At 42.2% G+C, this 16,754-nt stretch overlaps 1 protein-coding gene across 6 annotated transcripts; it reads right to left on the minus strand.

Moving 5' to 3' along the window:
* Positions 1-374: 374 nt before the first annotated feature.
* Positions 375-16,480, minus strand: CLDND1 (claudin domain containing 1). Of its 6 annotated transcripts, none has more exons than XM_084843121.1 (6): positions 16,361-16,455; positions 16,082-16,241; positions 8,226-8,524; positions 5,053-5,157; positions 4,389-4,526; positions 381-4,268 (listed from the first exon to the last, which is right to left on the minus strand). In XM_084843121.1, the coding sequence occupies exons 3-6, from the start codon at positions 8,509-8,511 to the stop codon at positions 4,051-4,053; spliced, it is 747 nt and encodes a 248-aa protein (XP_084699247.1). In that variant the 5' UTR covers positions 8,512-8,524; positions 16,082-16,241; positions 16,361-16,455; the 3' UTR covers positions 381-4,050. The 6 variants fall into 6 exon arrangements, with proteins under 6 accessions (XP_084699244.1, XP_084699247.1, XP_084699248.1 ...); XM_084843122.1 differs by having other exon boundaries at positions 15,985-16,241; XM_084843118.1 differs by having other exon boundaries at positions 375-4,268; positions 16,082-16,455.
* Positions 16,481-16,754: the final 274 nt, after the last annotated feature.

The raw sequence follows: 16,754 nt of genomic DNA on the forward strand, positions 1-16,754 counted from the left end.
ATGTCCAGTTAAACAAGGAAATATGCTTTGGAAGACAGAGATTTGTGTGTCCCTAAGCAACATGCTCTCTCAAGAACAAATGCTTCATAAGGCAATACAGGACCAGGACAACGAGGGGCAATCTTTGCTGGTCCCAGGCACTCCATCCTCGTAATCTGGATTTGGGACTGAAAGACCCAAGAAAAGTGTAGGTGCATGGAGGGTAAGTTGTAAGCAAACACAATTTGCGACATTGCACAACATCATGACTGATCACAGGGCACGTCAGATAAGGCATCAGGCTTAGCTTCCAGTTTCCTGGCTTTGTGGAGTTTGGACCAATGTGAGATAGCCTTATCTTCTGGTCTTTTAAACTGGATTTTTTTTTTTTTTATGATAATTGAATTAATTTTTACCTTGGAGTTGTGAGCAAATGTGTTTTATATCTACAATAGAGGCCGTGGCACCAGAATGTATATTATAACTCTATTCCTCCCTTCCTCTTGTTCTATTTAGGTATTTATTGTTATTTATGTATTTATTGTTATAAAAAAATTGGAAAGACAAAAAACTTCAAAATTGGTGGAACCCAGAAAACCTAGTATGTGCAGTTTCTGTGGCTTGAAACCAATTGCCAATACTGAAACAGCAACCACAAGATACACACACCCTTTTCAGTGTTCTACCACTTGCAAAACAGATTAAATTAGCATAATAATTTGCAATGTTTCAGTTTTACCTCAAGCCACCTCCACCCATACCCTGGCCTTCTAAAGTCCATCTCTGTTTCTCACAGAAGAAAGTTATAAAGCTCTCAGAGATGCTGTTCATCCTTGTAATTCAAAGGAACTGCTTGAGAAACCTACTGCTAAGATTCCTTCTCGTATGACATGAATTTTTTTTGAAAAGTTACCTTGCACTAAGCAGTGAACTAAAACACACTACAATGAAGACTCACACTACCGCTTTGGAGCACACTATGATGCCATTTCAGAGAGAAAGAGAGAGAGAGAGAGAGAGAGAGAGAGAGAGATTTTACAGTGCAATCCTATAGATGTCTACTCAGAAGTAAGCGCCATTGGGTTTATTGGCACTTCCAGGTAAGTATGTATAGGATTGCAGCTTTAGAGTGCTCTCAGTTGGGGGAAAACATAGAAAGTTACTCCTAAAGCAAGGACAGGGAGAGTGATTGGATCATAGTGTTCCAAAGACTTTAGACATTGGCCCAATTTGGTAAAAAGTGGGACATCTCTATAGCTCTATACCACCTGTCCCACTCCGTGGACCCCAGATGTGTTAGGCTACAGCTCCCACCATCCTCAGCCAGCATGATTATTGGTTCCCCAGGCTGTGGGAGATTGGTGTACACTCTACAGATGCACCACTATTTTGTGATCTCATCACTATTGGCCAGTCACCCTTGATGCATTTGAAGACTTGAGTTTTATAGCCACAAGCCTTTTTGCAAATTTCCATAGATTATTGCATTACTCATGTTCTTGCTGAATAAACCATATACACAAGATATCCCCACAATGTGGACTTGCTTTTGTTTTCAGTTCGATCAATTTCTACAAGCCAGTGCAGCCAGTGTTGTCCCCGCCCTGCCCCCATAACTTGTATTATTAGTTGTGGCAGACACAGGGCTTTTCTGTTGCATGCTGCTCCTGCGGAACTGATCTATCAACTTTGGATGTTTCTTAGATCTCCAGGGCACTTTCATTTAACAATAAAAGTTTCCTGCCTTTAGGTTTTCACAAACTGTTGCAAATCTTATTGACTGACTCCTCAAAACTCACTGGAGGAAATGGAAGGCTTATTCCTACTGTTTTCTAGTGCTGGATGAGCTGAAGCATTCTGTTGGGAATGATCAGAGATCAAGACTGGTTTAGCAAGAAGGTGGGCTCATCTGAAGAGAAAATGTGCCCAGAATAGTTTCCTGACAGAGGCTGGAATCCACACAGCTGTTTTAGGTATCCTGGGCATGGCTGGTATAATTTTTTGCTTGTTTTCTTTGAGCAGCAAGCTCTCCTTGCCACATCACAAATTGTTTTTGAAGCCTGTCCCCCTCAGATTCAAAAGTGATTTGTTATGCAAGACAGGGGGGTGCTCTTCATCACCTTGGGCGAACAAGTAGCGTTGTGTCGGTTTCTTTTCTTTAGCTATGAGAAACAGAGCACATGGCAGAGTCAAGAGCCTCAACTCATATGGAAAATATAGAGTTAATCTTCAAGGACTTACAGTGTTCATATAAGCTGTGCCCTCTGCTTATGATACATCTCTTGGGTGCCGCCTTCTGCCAAACAAGCTGCCCATTCCTGTTCCGCATAATCAAATTAATCATTATGTAAAGAAGTTCAAATGATTCATTCTAGAAGGTGAAGCTGGAGCAAAGCAATATTTGGCTAATACATACACTGGTGCTTAGAATGTGCCACTTTTGAGCCTAAGGGTGTAGTTATGTGATCACCTAAGATGTGAAAGTCTGTGGTGGTAAAAAAGGATCAACTTCATTGTTCTGTCAATTATTAGCACAGCAGGTTTTATCTAATAAAAACAAGGGCTTATCATCATGTTGACTACCATAACTCCAGTGAAAACTGAAAGCCTTTACCAACAATCTATCTCTTTTTTTGCACAAGAAATGCAGGGTTACTACTCATTTGTTGTGGACGATCCAGACACTTGACCTCAAGGTAAACTCTCTGTGGGCTCTGTTGTGGATATCTCACATTTTCCCAGTGTTCAGATTGCAATGCAGTTCTTCATCCCCTGTTGTTGCCAAGCCAACTGCCATCTGAAAGGTGCCTGTGGTAAGGCCAGAGATACCTATTGGATACTGTCCCTGTCATCACTCATCTCACAGGCAAAACAACATCTCTCTCTTCCCCCCCCCCCCCCACATCATTTTGAAAATGGGGAGGGGGGATATTTTTAAAAATTCTATGATGCATAGATAATAGTCTTCTGTGTAAGGATGGATACTCTAGATCAGAGCTGCAAGGCTGGACATGGCCTCTCCCTAGATGATCTACTTATTTTCATTGTGTCTTACAAATTGACCATTCTAAGTTGGAACCACAGTGCAGCTTCCTTTAAAAAAAAAAAAAAGTGTATCTCATCTGTATGACGTTGGTATCACAATCTGAAATGAGAATAAACTCTTCCTCTTTCCCTACATCCCCCCACCTGATGATATTCTTTTAAAAACACTGGAGAAAGGAATTGGAATAGGAGGTTGATGTCAAGTTTCTCTTAGATATTCGTGTATCCCATTGATTTTTTTCTCTCATTAGTCACATACAACTCCAGTAAATACACGAGCCTTTGCTCAGGTTTATTTTTTCAACAAAATTTTTCGTCTAGGTGACGTAATACTTATACAAAAATGTAGTGCATTGCATAAATAAAAAGTTTAAAAAGTTAAGAGTTTTATACATACATACATTAGTGAAATTAGAAAGTAAACCTTGTTACTGATACTCCTATTACAAGAGAGAGAAAAACACAATCTGGATTTCATTTCACAAATTTAGAAAGCCCATGGCTACTAGCCATTTTACAACAATCAGATTGAAAGCGACACCATGGCAGATGTAAGGAGGGGAACAAAACTATATCACCATCTATACGGAAGTTCTATAGCAACATCTATGAAACGTTTGCATTGGTTTATCTCCTAATGGGTCATAATACATATACTGCCAAAATTAGTCTCATCAAGACCTTTCACCCCCTATGCTATCCTGTTATAAGTGCAGGTTTAGAGGTAAAAATGCAGTGCATTGGGTGTAATAAAGTCATGCCATCAAAATTATAATTAAAAATTTAAAAAATAAAGAAACTTGGTAAAATCCTGCAGATTTCTGGCAAGAAAAAGCTGTTCCTGGTAATCTAGCCTCTTAAGTCTTTTAACTTTAAAACCCAGAGGCTAATTCAATTCAAGTGGCAAGAAGCATGAATTCTGTAGAACAGGAAAATGGATAATAAAAAGGAAGAGCAAGGTGGTTAATGGGGTAAAAAGAAGGCTTACTATGGAAACAAGAGACTTGGGAAAAGATGAAAATCTCATTATGCCACACGGTATGCTTTCAAGAGTGTGAATTCCTTCCTGTTAGTACGTGCAGCCCAGATGAAAAGGGCAGCAGCCATGAACTGCAAAGGTGCCGAGACACAGGCCAGACAGAAGGACCAGCCAAACTGGCCTTGCACAGGAGGAGGGGGTAGCTTCTTGTGGAGCAGCTCAATTCCAGCTACATAGCAGCCAACTGAACCCAGTGTGCACAAACCTGGTGAAAAAGTGGCATACAACGATAGTCAGACCATAGCTCAGAATTCCTGGCTCACATTATTAAGATATTCGTGTTTCAACACAGAGCAACCAGATGACATTTGACAAGACAACTTACCCGCTAAGAAGTGGAGGACTCCTGTGGCGATGGCAGGGTAGAGACTGCGACAGGCGCATGCACAGACCCCAATAAGAGCCCCAAAACACATGAGTCCTAGGCTGACAAAGGGAAGGAGGAACTGCAAGCGCCAAAGATCTAAAGGAAATATGAAGATAATTAGGAACGCCTAGTTTTAGAGAATCTCTTCCAAACTCATTGTGCGAAATCCATTGCCTATGAGACAAGAGAAGGTGCTTCAATCTAATTTCTAGTTACTTATGTCTGGAGAAGACTCAAAACTCTAACTTTTGTTGGGTTCAGCACTATAGAAATATACTACTGAATAAAATAGCACTGATTTTTGCAGACCTTAATCGCTAAATGCAAGACTATGCTGTATGCAGATATAGGAAGCACAAGTGAAAATCATAAATACAGGTTAACATGATAGGCTTTGCTACATTAGTATGTCTGACATTTACCCACTTTTAGCTGAGGCAAAAAAATATTTATATTCTAGTGTAAATATGCCTTGTTTCCTTTTCTAATAGCACAGTCCTATACATATCTACTCAGAAGTAATTCCCACTGAGCTCAAAGGGGCTTGATCTCAGGTAAAGTGACTATAGGATTGTAGCCTAAGGTACAATTTCTTCAATAAACAAAATAAAAAAATACTTACAGGTCCGGTTCAGGTCACTGCCACTATTGTGATTCCCAGGATCCTTATATTTTTCCATGAATTGATCAGAGAGGGAAAAACTGACACACTTTGTGACCATCTCACCTTGCAGAATGAAAAAGGAAATAACATTTATTAGGGTCTAATTTATTTATTTTACTTATTTATTGCATTTATATCCCGCCTTTTTTCCTCTTGCAAGAAACCCAAGGCTTACATTATCCTCCTCCACTCCATTTTATCCTCACAACAACCCTGTGAGGTAGGTTGGGCTGAGAGCCTGTGACTGGCCCAAAGTTACCCAGTGAGCTTCCATGGCCAAGTGGGGACTAGAACCAGGATCTCCCAGCTCCCAGTCCAACACTCTCGCCACTACAACACACTATTTTACTGTTGTTCTTCATACTCAGACAAGCAAACACATTAACGAGAAGGGGTGTTTATTTATTTCATTAATTTATATCCTGCCTTCCTGACAAAAAATGGCACTCAAAGGGGCTATCAATAAAATCAAGATTAAAAATGAAATATTAAACATAACATAAAAGTAAATAAATTAAAAACACAACAATAAAAGAAATAAACAACACAAACCAATTAAATCCCCCTTCAGCAACAGTCCATCTTATACGCCAAAGGCCTACCTGAAAAAAATCATATGGTAACAACAGAGAGAGGACCAAGCTAGCTCCCCTCGGCAAGGAGATCCAGAGCCTGGGAGGAGGCCCCCTCTCACGTCCTCACCAAATGTGCCCCGATGGCAGTGATACCGAGAGAAGAACCTCCCCGAAATATCTTAAAACCAGGCAGGCTCATATGGAAGAAGATTGTCTTTCAGATAGCCTGATCCCAAGCCATATAGGGCTTTATAGATCATAACCAGCACTTTGAATTCTGCCCAGAAACAGACTGGTAGCCAGCAAAGCTGTTGTAACAAGGAAATCACGTACTCCCTGTAACTGGTCCCAGTCAACAGTCCAGATGCAACAGTCTGGACCAGCTGAAGTTTCTGAACAGTTTTCAAAGGCAGTCCCATTTGAAGCTCATTACAGTAGTCCAAATGGGCCACTGGAAATGATGGCTGGGAATAATGGGAGTTGCAGTCTAATGCATCTGGAGGATACCAGGTTGGGGAACGTGGCTTTAGGCCAGGAGTGGGCAATTGGTAGGCTAAAACATCTGGAGGGCCACAACTCCCATCATCCCTCACTATTGGCTATGCTGGCTAGGGTTGATAGGAGTTGTAGGCCAAAATATATTGACAGCCACAAGTTACCCACCTCTGGTGTATAGAAGTGCAACCTAAGTAATGTAATATCTCTTAGGGCTGGTTTGCATGACACGGTGGGTTATCCTTGGTTAATTAACCTATGATTAGTCCAGATGAATGTGGGGTGCATGCAGCCGCCATTCTGAATAAGCGACCTCTGACTGTGGTGATTGAGAGTTGCGGCATGTCATGTGAACCCAGCCATTGTGGGTTAATCAAGGGTTGAACAACCCACACTTCAACCAACTACTGATCGAAAATTAAGTGTGGGTTGTTTAACCCTCAATTAACCCACGCTGGCCAGGTTTGCACAACACACCACAACCCCTGATCGGCGGTTTTATATTCAAAACAGTGCCCGCACACACACCTCACATGCTGCGGCTAACTGTGGATTAAGTAACCCATAATAACCAGGTCTTACACTATTTGTAGGCAGCTGGTACTGGCCTCAAAGTTTTAGTGCAGTCCTTCTCAAACGCAAGGAGCCATTTTAACACAGGCAAAATAATATCTTTTTATGGTCCTAACAAAAAGTCCAGGTTTAAATAATGGAGGCATATGCTTAGAAGATACAATCTCATACCAATGTGTTTGCCTTGTAACTGAGAATTAACAGAACAATTTAGGGTGCAATCCTATCCTGAGAGTCGGCAGCCTTCGAAGTTGAAGGCTGCCGAGTATCCAGTGCAGGGTGGCTGGAGCATGGAGGCGATCCTTGCCTTCATGCTCCAGCCGCCCTGCATTTTCCCTAGATGGATGATTTCACCTGTCTAGGCACAGCTTCGGGGAGGGAAGGAGGCCGGGATGCGCATAAGCAGCTTCCGTGGTCTCCTTCCCCCCCCCCCCCCCGGGACCACCCCCTTTTTGCTAACTCCATTTCCGAGCACAGAGATGTAGCCGTCGCAGATATAAACATGCCAGCTCGGAGGGGGTTGGGGTGATGTTTCTAGGCTCCAAGATTGGAACACTGGTTCCGACCTCAGATTCCAGAAACTGAAATATCCCATGTCCCCCAAATGCTGTCTAGGGGACATAGGATTGAGCTCTTAGAAACATGGCTGTTCTTTGTGCCCTCTTATGACCATGGAACCCACTTAACTAACTGATTCTTTCAGCAGTGCTTTGTGTCCAACTAACCTCTCATCTCAGGGAGAAAGCAGATATTTATTTATTTATGATATTTGAACCCTGCTTTTCCACTCTAAAAATAGAATTGCTTGTAATGTAAAAACAATAACTAATAATTAAAACATATTAACTAGCTAAAAGCGGTAAACACACACACACACACGTTCAATAAATAAAAGTAAACAACAGCAGAGGCAAATGGTAGTTGAAAGAGAAATGTCCACTTTCTGGCAGAACACAAGTAAAGACGAAGATGACCTCCTGGGGCAAGGAGTTCCACATCTGAGGTTCTGCCACTAACTGTGCCTCTGAAGACAGCAGCACACACAAGAGGGACCCAACAGCTGATCTTAAAAGATGGGCAAGTTCACATGGGAGGAGACGGCCCTTTCTGAATTCAGAAAAAAAGGTAGGAAGATCAATGTTTGGGTCTCCTGCATTCATTTCTGAATGAAAGAGACCAAAACATTAGTCTTCCAACCTTTTTAAAGCTCTTAGAAGCCCCACTAGAGAGAAGAAAAACCATAAGCAGTATTTCTTCCATAGTGGGGCTAATAGCAATGGAGGGTGGGGAGAGAGATTGTGAGCAGGAAAATGGCATCAAGATTAAGAGACCCTCAATCCCGTCTCTTCAGCTGTTTAAAAAAAATTAAGAACAGGAGATCTGATCACAGGAAGTACAACAATGTCCTAGTGGGATGCAGTACAGAAAGGGATACATTTAAACTAGAGAACTTCTTTGGAGTGAGTTTACCTGATATGTTGGGTTTACCTGGTGAGTTGTAGAAGTAATAGTTTTCAGACATCGTGATACACCTCCGCCAAAGTCCAATGGTGCCATTCCATCGAAAGAGAGCTTCTGTATAAGAGTTTTCATCTGCATTTTCACCAAAGAGTTCATCCCAAGTAGCCTTACTTTCACTGTTATTCTCAGGTGGTGATGGGTTGCGGTACTCAAACCAGAAGTCTGTGCCAATTGAGGCGGCCAAGTAAATGGTGGAGATAAGGCTGAGCACACAGGCGATTACCAGAGCAGTGGCAAAACGGTTATCCATCATAGTGTCTCAACTACTATTAAAAATAGAAGAAGAAATCAAAACATATTTAGAACAGTAATCACTGAAGTTTAATGAGAACTAGCATGACCCTCATGCCCTTCCAGTTAGCCAGCTTCTCTCAGATGCATACACCCGCTGTTCCTTTCATTCTTTACTTGCTTATCTGTGCAATTCAACATCCAAATAGTACAGGAGCATATCCCTTCCAGTAAAATTTTGCTCACTAAAATATGCTTAGGCTGAGCATAACCCAGGACAAAAAAAGAAAACAATTTAACATTCAACAGTAAATTAACACACACCAGTCCTGTCTAGTTACATCATATACTTCAAGAAGACAAAGTGCCAAGTATTATTTCAACAATATCATGCTGCACATCTTGGATTTAATGGAAGTAAATGGAGACAGGGCTCAGGAGAGTTGGAATATGCATGCAGGGAAAACACACAAGTAATCATTAATTTATGTGAACCACCCAGAGAGCTTTGGCTATTGGGGATATAGAAATGTAAATAATAACTACTACAACAACAACTCTTTCTGGGGATAATAGCTTGGCAGACCCACTGGTCAAGACACTCACCCCATGACACAGGAAAATGCAAGTTGATACATATATTTTATTAATAATCTAAAAATGATACTTTCAAAAGATTATATATAACACTGCACATTTTCTGTGGTGGCACCGAGGTTACTGAATGCCCAGTCCAGAAACTGTTGCTTGGTGACTGCTCTTCTTGCTGTCAAGTTAAATGTGTTTTGTTTACACAAGCTTTTGGTAGAAGGTAGCTTGGAATTGTTTTTCCTGCTATCTTCACCTACTATTTAATTATGCTGGTTTTTTATCTGTAGGTTTACTGCTGTTGTTTTTTTGCAATTGGCTTATATTGATTTTGGTATTGTGTTAAATTAAACATTTAAAATCTGAGGACTGTGTTATCAGGAATTGGGGTAGAAATATTTTAAATAAAACTTTAAAACATTGGATTATTTAATGAAATATTTAACTGGAAAGAAAGAAAATAAAAACAGAGCATTTGTATACTACTTTAGAATGCTCATTATCTCTTACAACAACCCTGCAAGATGGGGCAGTATTATCATACTTATATTGCAGATGGGGCCGAGGCAAATGAAGGTCCAAGGCCACCTAGTGAGTTCATAGCTGGAGAGATTTGAACCAGTGTTTTCCCAGCTTGGATTCTTAATCATAATGCTACACCAGCTCATATAGAGGTGGGATGCTACAAAATCTTGAAGGCCTGTATAAAGACAGAATATTAAAATCTCCCATTTTTTAAGCCTCATCCTCAAGTATCCAAATTTGTTGTCAAAGATGCGTCAGTATGTCCATCGTCACCAGAGTTTTCTTAGTTCTTCATAGAGGTCTTGTTCAGATGCAGCACTAAGCCATGGTTTAGTGAAGTCTTCCACAAGCTGGGTCCCTCCAGATGTTTCTGACTGGAACTCCCATAATCCCTAACCATTGGCCATGCTGGTTGGGGCTGATGGGAGTTGTAGCCCAAAGCATCTGGAGGGACCCAGCTTTGGGAAAGGTAGTTTAGCATTATGAAAACAAGCCCCAGGCTTGCACACATAAGCGTTTCCTTCTCTTTTAAATTACCTGCAGCTCATGTCGCCCTAACCTGGACAAACGGTGATTAATCTTGCCTATCGATCGTTGAAATAAGCCAAGTTTAAACCACAGTTTATGAAGCTGGCTTTTTTCAACTACCCATAGTTTAGAGCCCTAAAAATAGAAAATATTGTTCATTACATGTTGTTCTGGGAGTTGCATTCATCTCCAAGAAAGAAAAGTATTGCTCCACTGTTAAAAACAATGTCTAGATAATGATTATTAATGATAATTAATTAATTAATGATAATGTTTGGTCATTATCTGACAAAATACTAGTACTGTTAGCTGATAATGATCCTTATGTTACTAAATGGGTGGCCTTGTTTGCAATCGCAGCTAAGAAAATTACAGCAAAGTTTTTAAATTCTACTATGGTTTATACAAATAAACTTCTTCAAGGCGTAACTACCCATAGTTAGGGCTAGCTGAGGCTTGTTCTCAACTCATTACCACTGGCAAAGAACGTATAAGTACATTTAGAACAACAGGACATTTAGAACAACAAGCTGACTCTGGAGAATGACTATTTTATGGATTACCTTAGTCTGCATGCAATGTGTTCTTTAGAAGAAAGTAAGAGTGAAGAGGCAAGTGAAAGCTGGAGCATGGTCTGGAGCATATGAAGGCAATTGAAGGAAGTGCTCAGGAAAGACACATTTGCAAAGCAGCAGGTGGTTAAGAAGAGATGAGCGCAGATAAAACATGGAGGCAGTCAGAGCTTACTGTATTAATACAGAAGGAGTAGAACTTGGTATACAGAACAGGGTGGGGGAAGAGAAGTCACAGTTTGCAGATCCATAAGAGAAACTGAGGCTGCAACAACAGTTTAACTATATTTAGATGGCAAAAAATGAAGGGGAAAAGACCCACAGGAAGAAAACAAGCCAGCATTTGTGTTGGATGAAACTAGTAGTACCAGAGATAAGCCAAGTTGAGAAAGCAGAGAGTTAAAGAACAATATCCCCCAGTGATTTAGGCAGAAAGTAAAAGGTTAAGCCAAAAGATATGGGAATATTTCAGAACCACCATGCACCAGATTCTCCAAACCACGAATAAAATGTAATTCCCACAAACCGATGCGACTTCGTACCTAAAGCATTCACAAACCAGAGTTAAGTCAATCATCCTATGGGGGGGGTATTATTCAGTAGAAACCCCACATCGATGTAGGAAACCACAATTCTGTAGTTGTAGGATTTATTTCATGCCAGACAAATGTAGATATTTAATTAAAGCTCAGTAGACAAAATCCTTTCGAACTGCAACAACTCCAATCTTTAAGCACAGTTTTGACCATCACTCTAGCTAGAGAGATAATTTCATTTCCCAAGTACTGAGGACCTGATCCCCAACTCTGTCTAGACTCTCTGAACCAGGAAACTGTGAGCACTATAAAGACATTTTCAGTTACATTTATCATACATACATCAGGTTGTATACAACAACAGCAATAACAATACAGTACTGAGGAAAGATCCTAAACAATTATGCTATGCAAAATTCATGGGAAATGTAATTTTCATTTGAGAAGAAACAGACTTACCTATACCCAGATAACTCAGCAGTCAAGCCACATGCTAGATGCCATGGGCCTCTCCCCTCTCCCAGGCACCATCCTGACCAAACGTCATCTGCCACCTCCTGCCCATTTTACTTTTCTTCATAGAATAGTAGGGTTGGAAGGGGCCTATAAGACCATCGAGTCCAAACCCCTGCTCAATGCAGGAATCTAAGTCAAAGCATCTCTCATGCAGAGAGAGGTATGGAGAAAGGGACTCAGCATTGCCTGGGTCCTTTGGTGTGTGGAGCACAATCAAGGCAACAAGCAGGGCACAAAGTCAGTACACAACTCAGCTGCCACTCCTCCAAGGACCAAGTCTCTTTGTGCAATGCATGCCGTCCCAAGGAGTGAAGCCACTCCTGCTGACCAAGTCCTTTTCACTGTGTAGAAAGAAACATAGAGCTCCATCCCGCTCTCTGCATAGAGAAATAAGAAATGGGTTGGGGTGGGACCAGATGACCTTTATGGGAGGGGTCAGCATCCAGCCTGCTGGATTTACCTGGGGTAGGGTAAGGAATCTGGCCCCTGAATGCAAAAAGGTTCCTCAGCCCTGTGCTAAAGGAATAGGTGAAAACCGGAGCAAGTCACCAGCTGACTGCCTTGGGGATGGGGGGAAGTGGTCCCTGACAATCAGTGATCAAATCAGAGCCAGTTCACCGAACGCTGACTGTAAGCCAAATGCACACCAGGGGCAGAGTTTGGCTGTGCCGTGAAATAGCATGTGCAGTGAAACAAGGATGCTTTAAATATATCAGAAGCAGGAAACCAGCTAGGGAGGCAGCTGGACCACTGGATGACAATGGAGTTCAAGGAGTACTAAAGGAGGATAAGGAGATTGAGAAACTGAATGAATTCTTTTCATCTGACTTCACCACAGATGATGTAGGACAGATACCTGTGCCTGAACTGATGTTTTCAGGAAGGGAGTCTGAGGAAATGAGGCAAACAGCGGTGACAAAAGATGACGTTCTCAACTGAAATTTATAAATCACCAGGCAATGGTATCCATCCAACCTAGACTTCTTAAAGAACTCCTATGTGAAATTGCAGTCCTTCTAACAAAAATATGTAACGTGTCCCTAAGATTAGCCTCTGTACCAGAGGACTGGAGAATGGCCAATGTAATGCCAATTTTTAAAAAGGGATCGGGGGTGGGGGGGATCCAGGAAATTACAGGCCAGTTATCATAACGCCTGTTCTGGGTAAATTCGGTGAAAGCATTATTCATGATAAAATTAGTAGGCATATAGGACAAGCCCTATTGAAAAAGACTCAACATAGCTTCCGCAAAGGTACGTCATGTCTCACAAACCCTTTAGCTCTTGGACAGTGTCAATAAACATGTGGACAAGGGTTATCTGGTAGACATTGTTTACTTGGACTTCCCAAAAGCTTTTGATAAAGTCCTTCACCAAAGACTCCTGAGCAAACTTAGCAGGCATGGAATATGTATTTATTTAAAACATTTGTATCCCGCCCTATATCATTAGGATCTCAGGGCAGTGTACAGATAAAATCAGTGTAAACAGTGTAAAACAATAAATAATTTAAATAGCTAAAAACATATTAAATCATTTAACTAGCTAATACCAATTTAAAATCTAAAACAATAAAACAGTTAAAACTGTGCAAACCCAGGGAATCCAATCAGGGGGAGGGAAGGGGGCTGGGGCAGCCATAGGAAATGGCATACTGCAGCTGCCCCAGTCTCCTCCCCACCCCAGGAACACCCCCGGAACACCCCCTTTTCCCCATATCCATGCTCCATTTTCCAAGCATGGAGAAGTAACCGGAGTAGTTCTCTCCACACGGGCTTGAAGGGGGAGGGGGCAGAGAGCATGGTTTCCTGGCTCCGAGCCCTGTCTCCAGCCTCGGAGCCAGGAAACCAAACAATCCTATGCCCCCCCCCCCCGATGCTGTCTAGGGGCTATAGGATTGCTCTCTTAAGGGCACAATCCTATGCACGTTTAGACAGAAAAAAGTCCTACAATTCCCAGCATGCCCCAGCCATCCATCCAGTCTAAACATGCATAGAATTGTGAACTAAACTAAAATATGATGGGATTTTGGGTTCCACCCCTTTGGCCTTTTGATCCCACCCCTTTTGCTACTGTCCCTGGCCAGCACTGCAATGTAGCACCCAAAGGTTTCTCTGAAATGGAATTCAGTCCTCAGGTTGAAACAGGCTCTGCACCCTTCAACTAAAGCAACATTTATGTCTTTAACCTGATCCAGCATCCCTCTACGAAACACATTAAAGGCTGTTTTCTATGTAAAAAAGTTAAGCCATTGGGAAAATATCTTTTTTGAGGTCAACCACTATGAAAGTATGAATATTGCACAACTGTAGTAAGCTCACATACTTCTTATGAAACCATTTCTCTGTTTTTAAACGAAGCTTTCCAGTGCTCACATCCTAAAAAATAAGGTCTATTCACATTCCAAGTGTCAAATTTCTCCTGTGCAATCTTTCTCAGGCATACATATGCCCATGAACATGTGGAGAAAATGGCACATGAATCATCAGAACTCTCAGATTATTTCTTGGTTTATATGTCACAGCAGCAATTCTTGGATTCCCACAATTCCCACTCAGGAATTGTGGGAATGAGCACAGCATGCAAGGTGCACATTCATCCTTCCTGCTTTTAATTAACAATGAAGGAACACCCTGTTCTAGGTTGTTTTGTGATGTGTAAGCCCAGCACTCTGGGTTCTTTATGGGTTAAATAGGGTTAACCCAACAATTGCCCAGGAACTGCTACCATGGTGTGTGAACCGAGTCACTATTTCTACAATTGCATAAGTATTTTTTGAGAGGACGACAATTACACATCACTGCAAGGTGTATCCATGTACCACTAGTTCTCTCAGTACTTTCTCCACATGATATGTGCACACGGGGACATAATCTGTGCGAAGAAAACATATCTTACAATTACTGCATAAACCAGGCTATAGATCTCATGGATTTCAACAGAACTTATTTTGAAAGGGCATCCCAATTCAAACTACATTTACTTGGAAGTAAACACTCATTTTAATGAAACATACTAAAGTAAGGGTATCTGTTTTCTCCCCCATGCTATTTAACATATACATGAAATCATTGGGAGAGGCTGTCCAGAGTTTGGGGTTTTTTTTAAAGAAAAAAACAATTTTTTAGCCACCCTGAGTTTGATGCATTAGTTATGGCCCTTTGGTGTAAAGAAGGCAAACTGCATTCCCCCCCCCCCAATAAATCTCTTAGGAGTGTGGAGACAGTCTCTTTGTGCAAAGGTCAGTATTTAACAGTCCTCCTCCAGAAATCAGAGATGAAGAAAAACTCAGCAGCCTTAACAAGAATTATTTTCACAATAGTGTCCCCAGGGTAGTTCAGCTGTTAAGAATTTTTGCTTTTAAATTTGGGTGGGAGAAAGAAAAGAAACAAATTGAGGACACTAGCACAAGTCAATCAAGTTTGTCTTAAACATAATCTACACAGCAATCTTGATCAAGAAAAACAAATTGGGTAGGCTACACCCAAGTGCAGGGTTAAGTTTTAGTTTAGAACAAACATAGATTTTAGTTTAGAACAAGCATAGCTAAACAATGGATTTCCACCATGAGGCCATATTAGATTGTACAGTGTACCTGTCTAAAGTTTATGAAAGGTAGGGGATGACCATTTGGCATTTAAGTGAGGTGTCAGGGAATACAATCTCACACTGACGCTAAACTCGAACATCAAGTCAATCCATCCTCATTAAAGAAATATAAAGAATAAACCAGAAAGAAAATTTAGCATGCCTGATCCTGTCTAAACACACATACAAAGAAAAATAGAGCATTAGCACTTTTCCCTTGTTAATTCGATGGATCAAAAAGGGTCAGACCACTGGTTCTACCCACTGGAGAACTTTATTAGGATGCCCCCATTGTTATAGCCAGCCTTTCATACTGGGCGGGAAAACAACACTTCCTCTGATGGAAACCAGCATCTGATGGCAGGGATTGCCACTGGGTAGGAACACCAAGTCCATTCACATTTGAATTTGTTGTTTTCATTCACCATCTCATCAACCAGGGATTGCTACTCGTGAAATTATCTTTGCAAGAGAGATTCAGCCACCCCACATCCAGCCCTGCAAAAGAGGTTGGTTGGTTTAACTCCAGGTTAGGGGTACAGTTATAATACACCCTTCTCTGTTGTTCGCCCCCACCCTGGCCCTAACCTTAATTCTCATCTTTTATGCATAACCGCAAGACCGCAGTCCCAGGCACACTTACCCGGGAGTCGGCCCCTTTGAACAGAGCAAGACAGCACAAGAGTAGATATGGCTAAGACCGCATTGTAAAAAGGCGAAAACAGATGCTGTTCACATACCACTTTAGGGCTGTGGTGGGAATTTTTTAAATGGGTAGGAAGAGGCCTGTGGGGCTCCATCGAGCGACGGGGCAGATCCTGTCAGCTCTGCCGGGCAGTGCAAGGTGCTGGGGAGGCGGTTTTCTGGCTCTTCGCAAACCATACAGGAGCCTTCCCCAACCTGGCTCGTGTTGGCTGGGGATGATGGGGGGTGTAGCCCAACACAGCTAGAGGGCGACAGGTTGGGGATGATAGGAGCTGTAATCAGAGAGGCTGGGGAAGGCCTCCTCTCCTCCATACCACCCTTCTCCGCCCATTCACGACTTTTCCTCACGGCGCGCCGGGAGAGCTGGGGCCCATCCTGCCTACTCACCTCCCATCCTCCTCCCGACTCCGCGGCGCCGTTTCCGCCGCTCCCCCCCAGGAGCCGCTCAGCCGGGGGGGGGGGGGACGTTGCCTCCGCGGAGACGTTCATCCGCTCGCGGGCCGCCAAGCATCCTAGGAAATGTAGTTCCGAGCTGGTCAAAAGGGGCGCGCGGAGGCGGCTCCATACGCGGCTTCCAGCCGAGTCGCTTTCCTTTTGCATGGCGGGCGTTGTCGTCTCGCCGCCCTCCATATTTTTGGACTACAGTTTCCATAATCAGTGACGATGCTGACCGGATCTGATGGAAGTTATAGTCCAAGAATCTGAAGG

Source organism: Heloderma suspectum, chromosome 3, assembly GCF_057233095.1.
Source record: "Heloderma suspectum isolate Gila_16-S chromosome 3, 16-S_ref, whole genome shotgun sequence".
NCBI classification, from domain to species: domain Eukaryota; kingdom Metazoa; phylum Chordata; class Lepidosauria; order Squamata; family Helodermatidae; genus Heloderma; species Heloderma suspectum.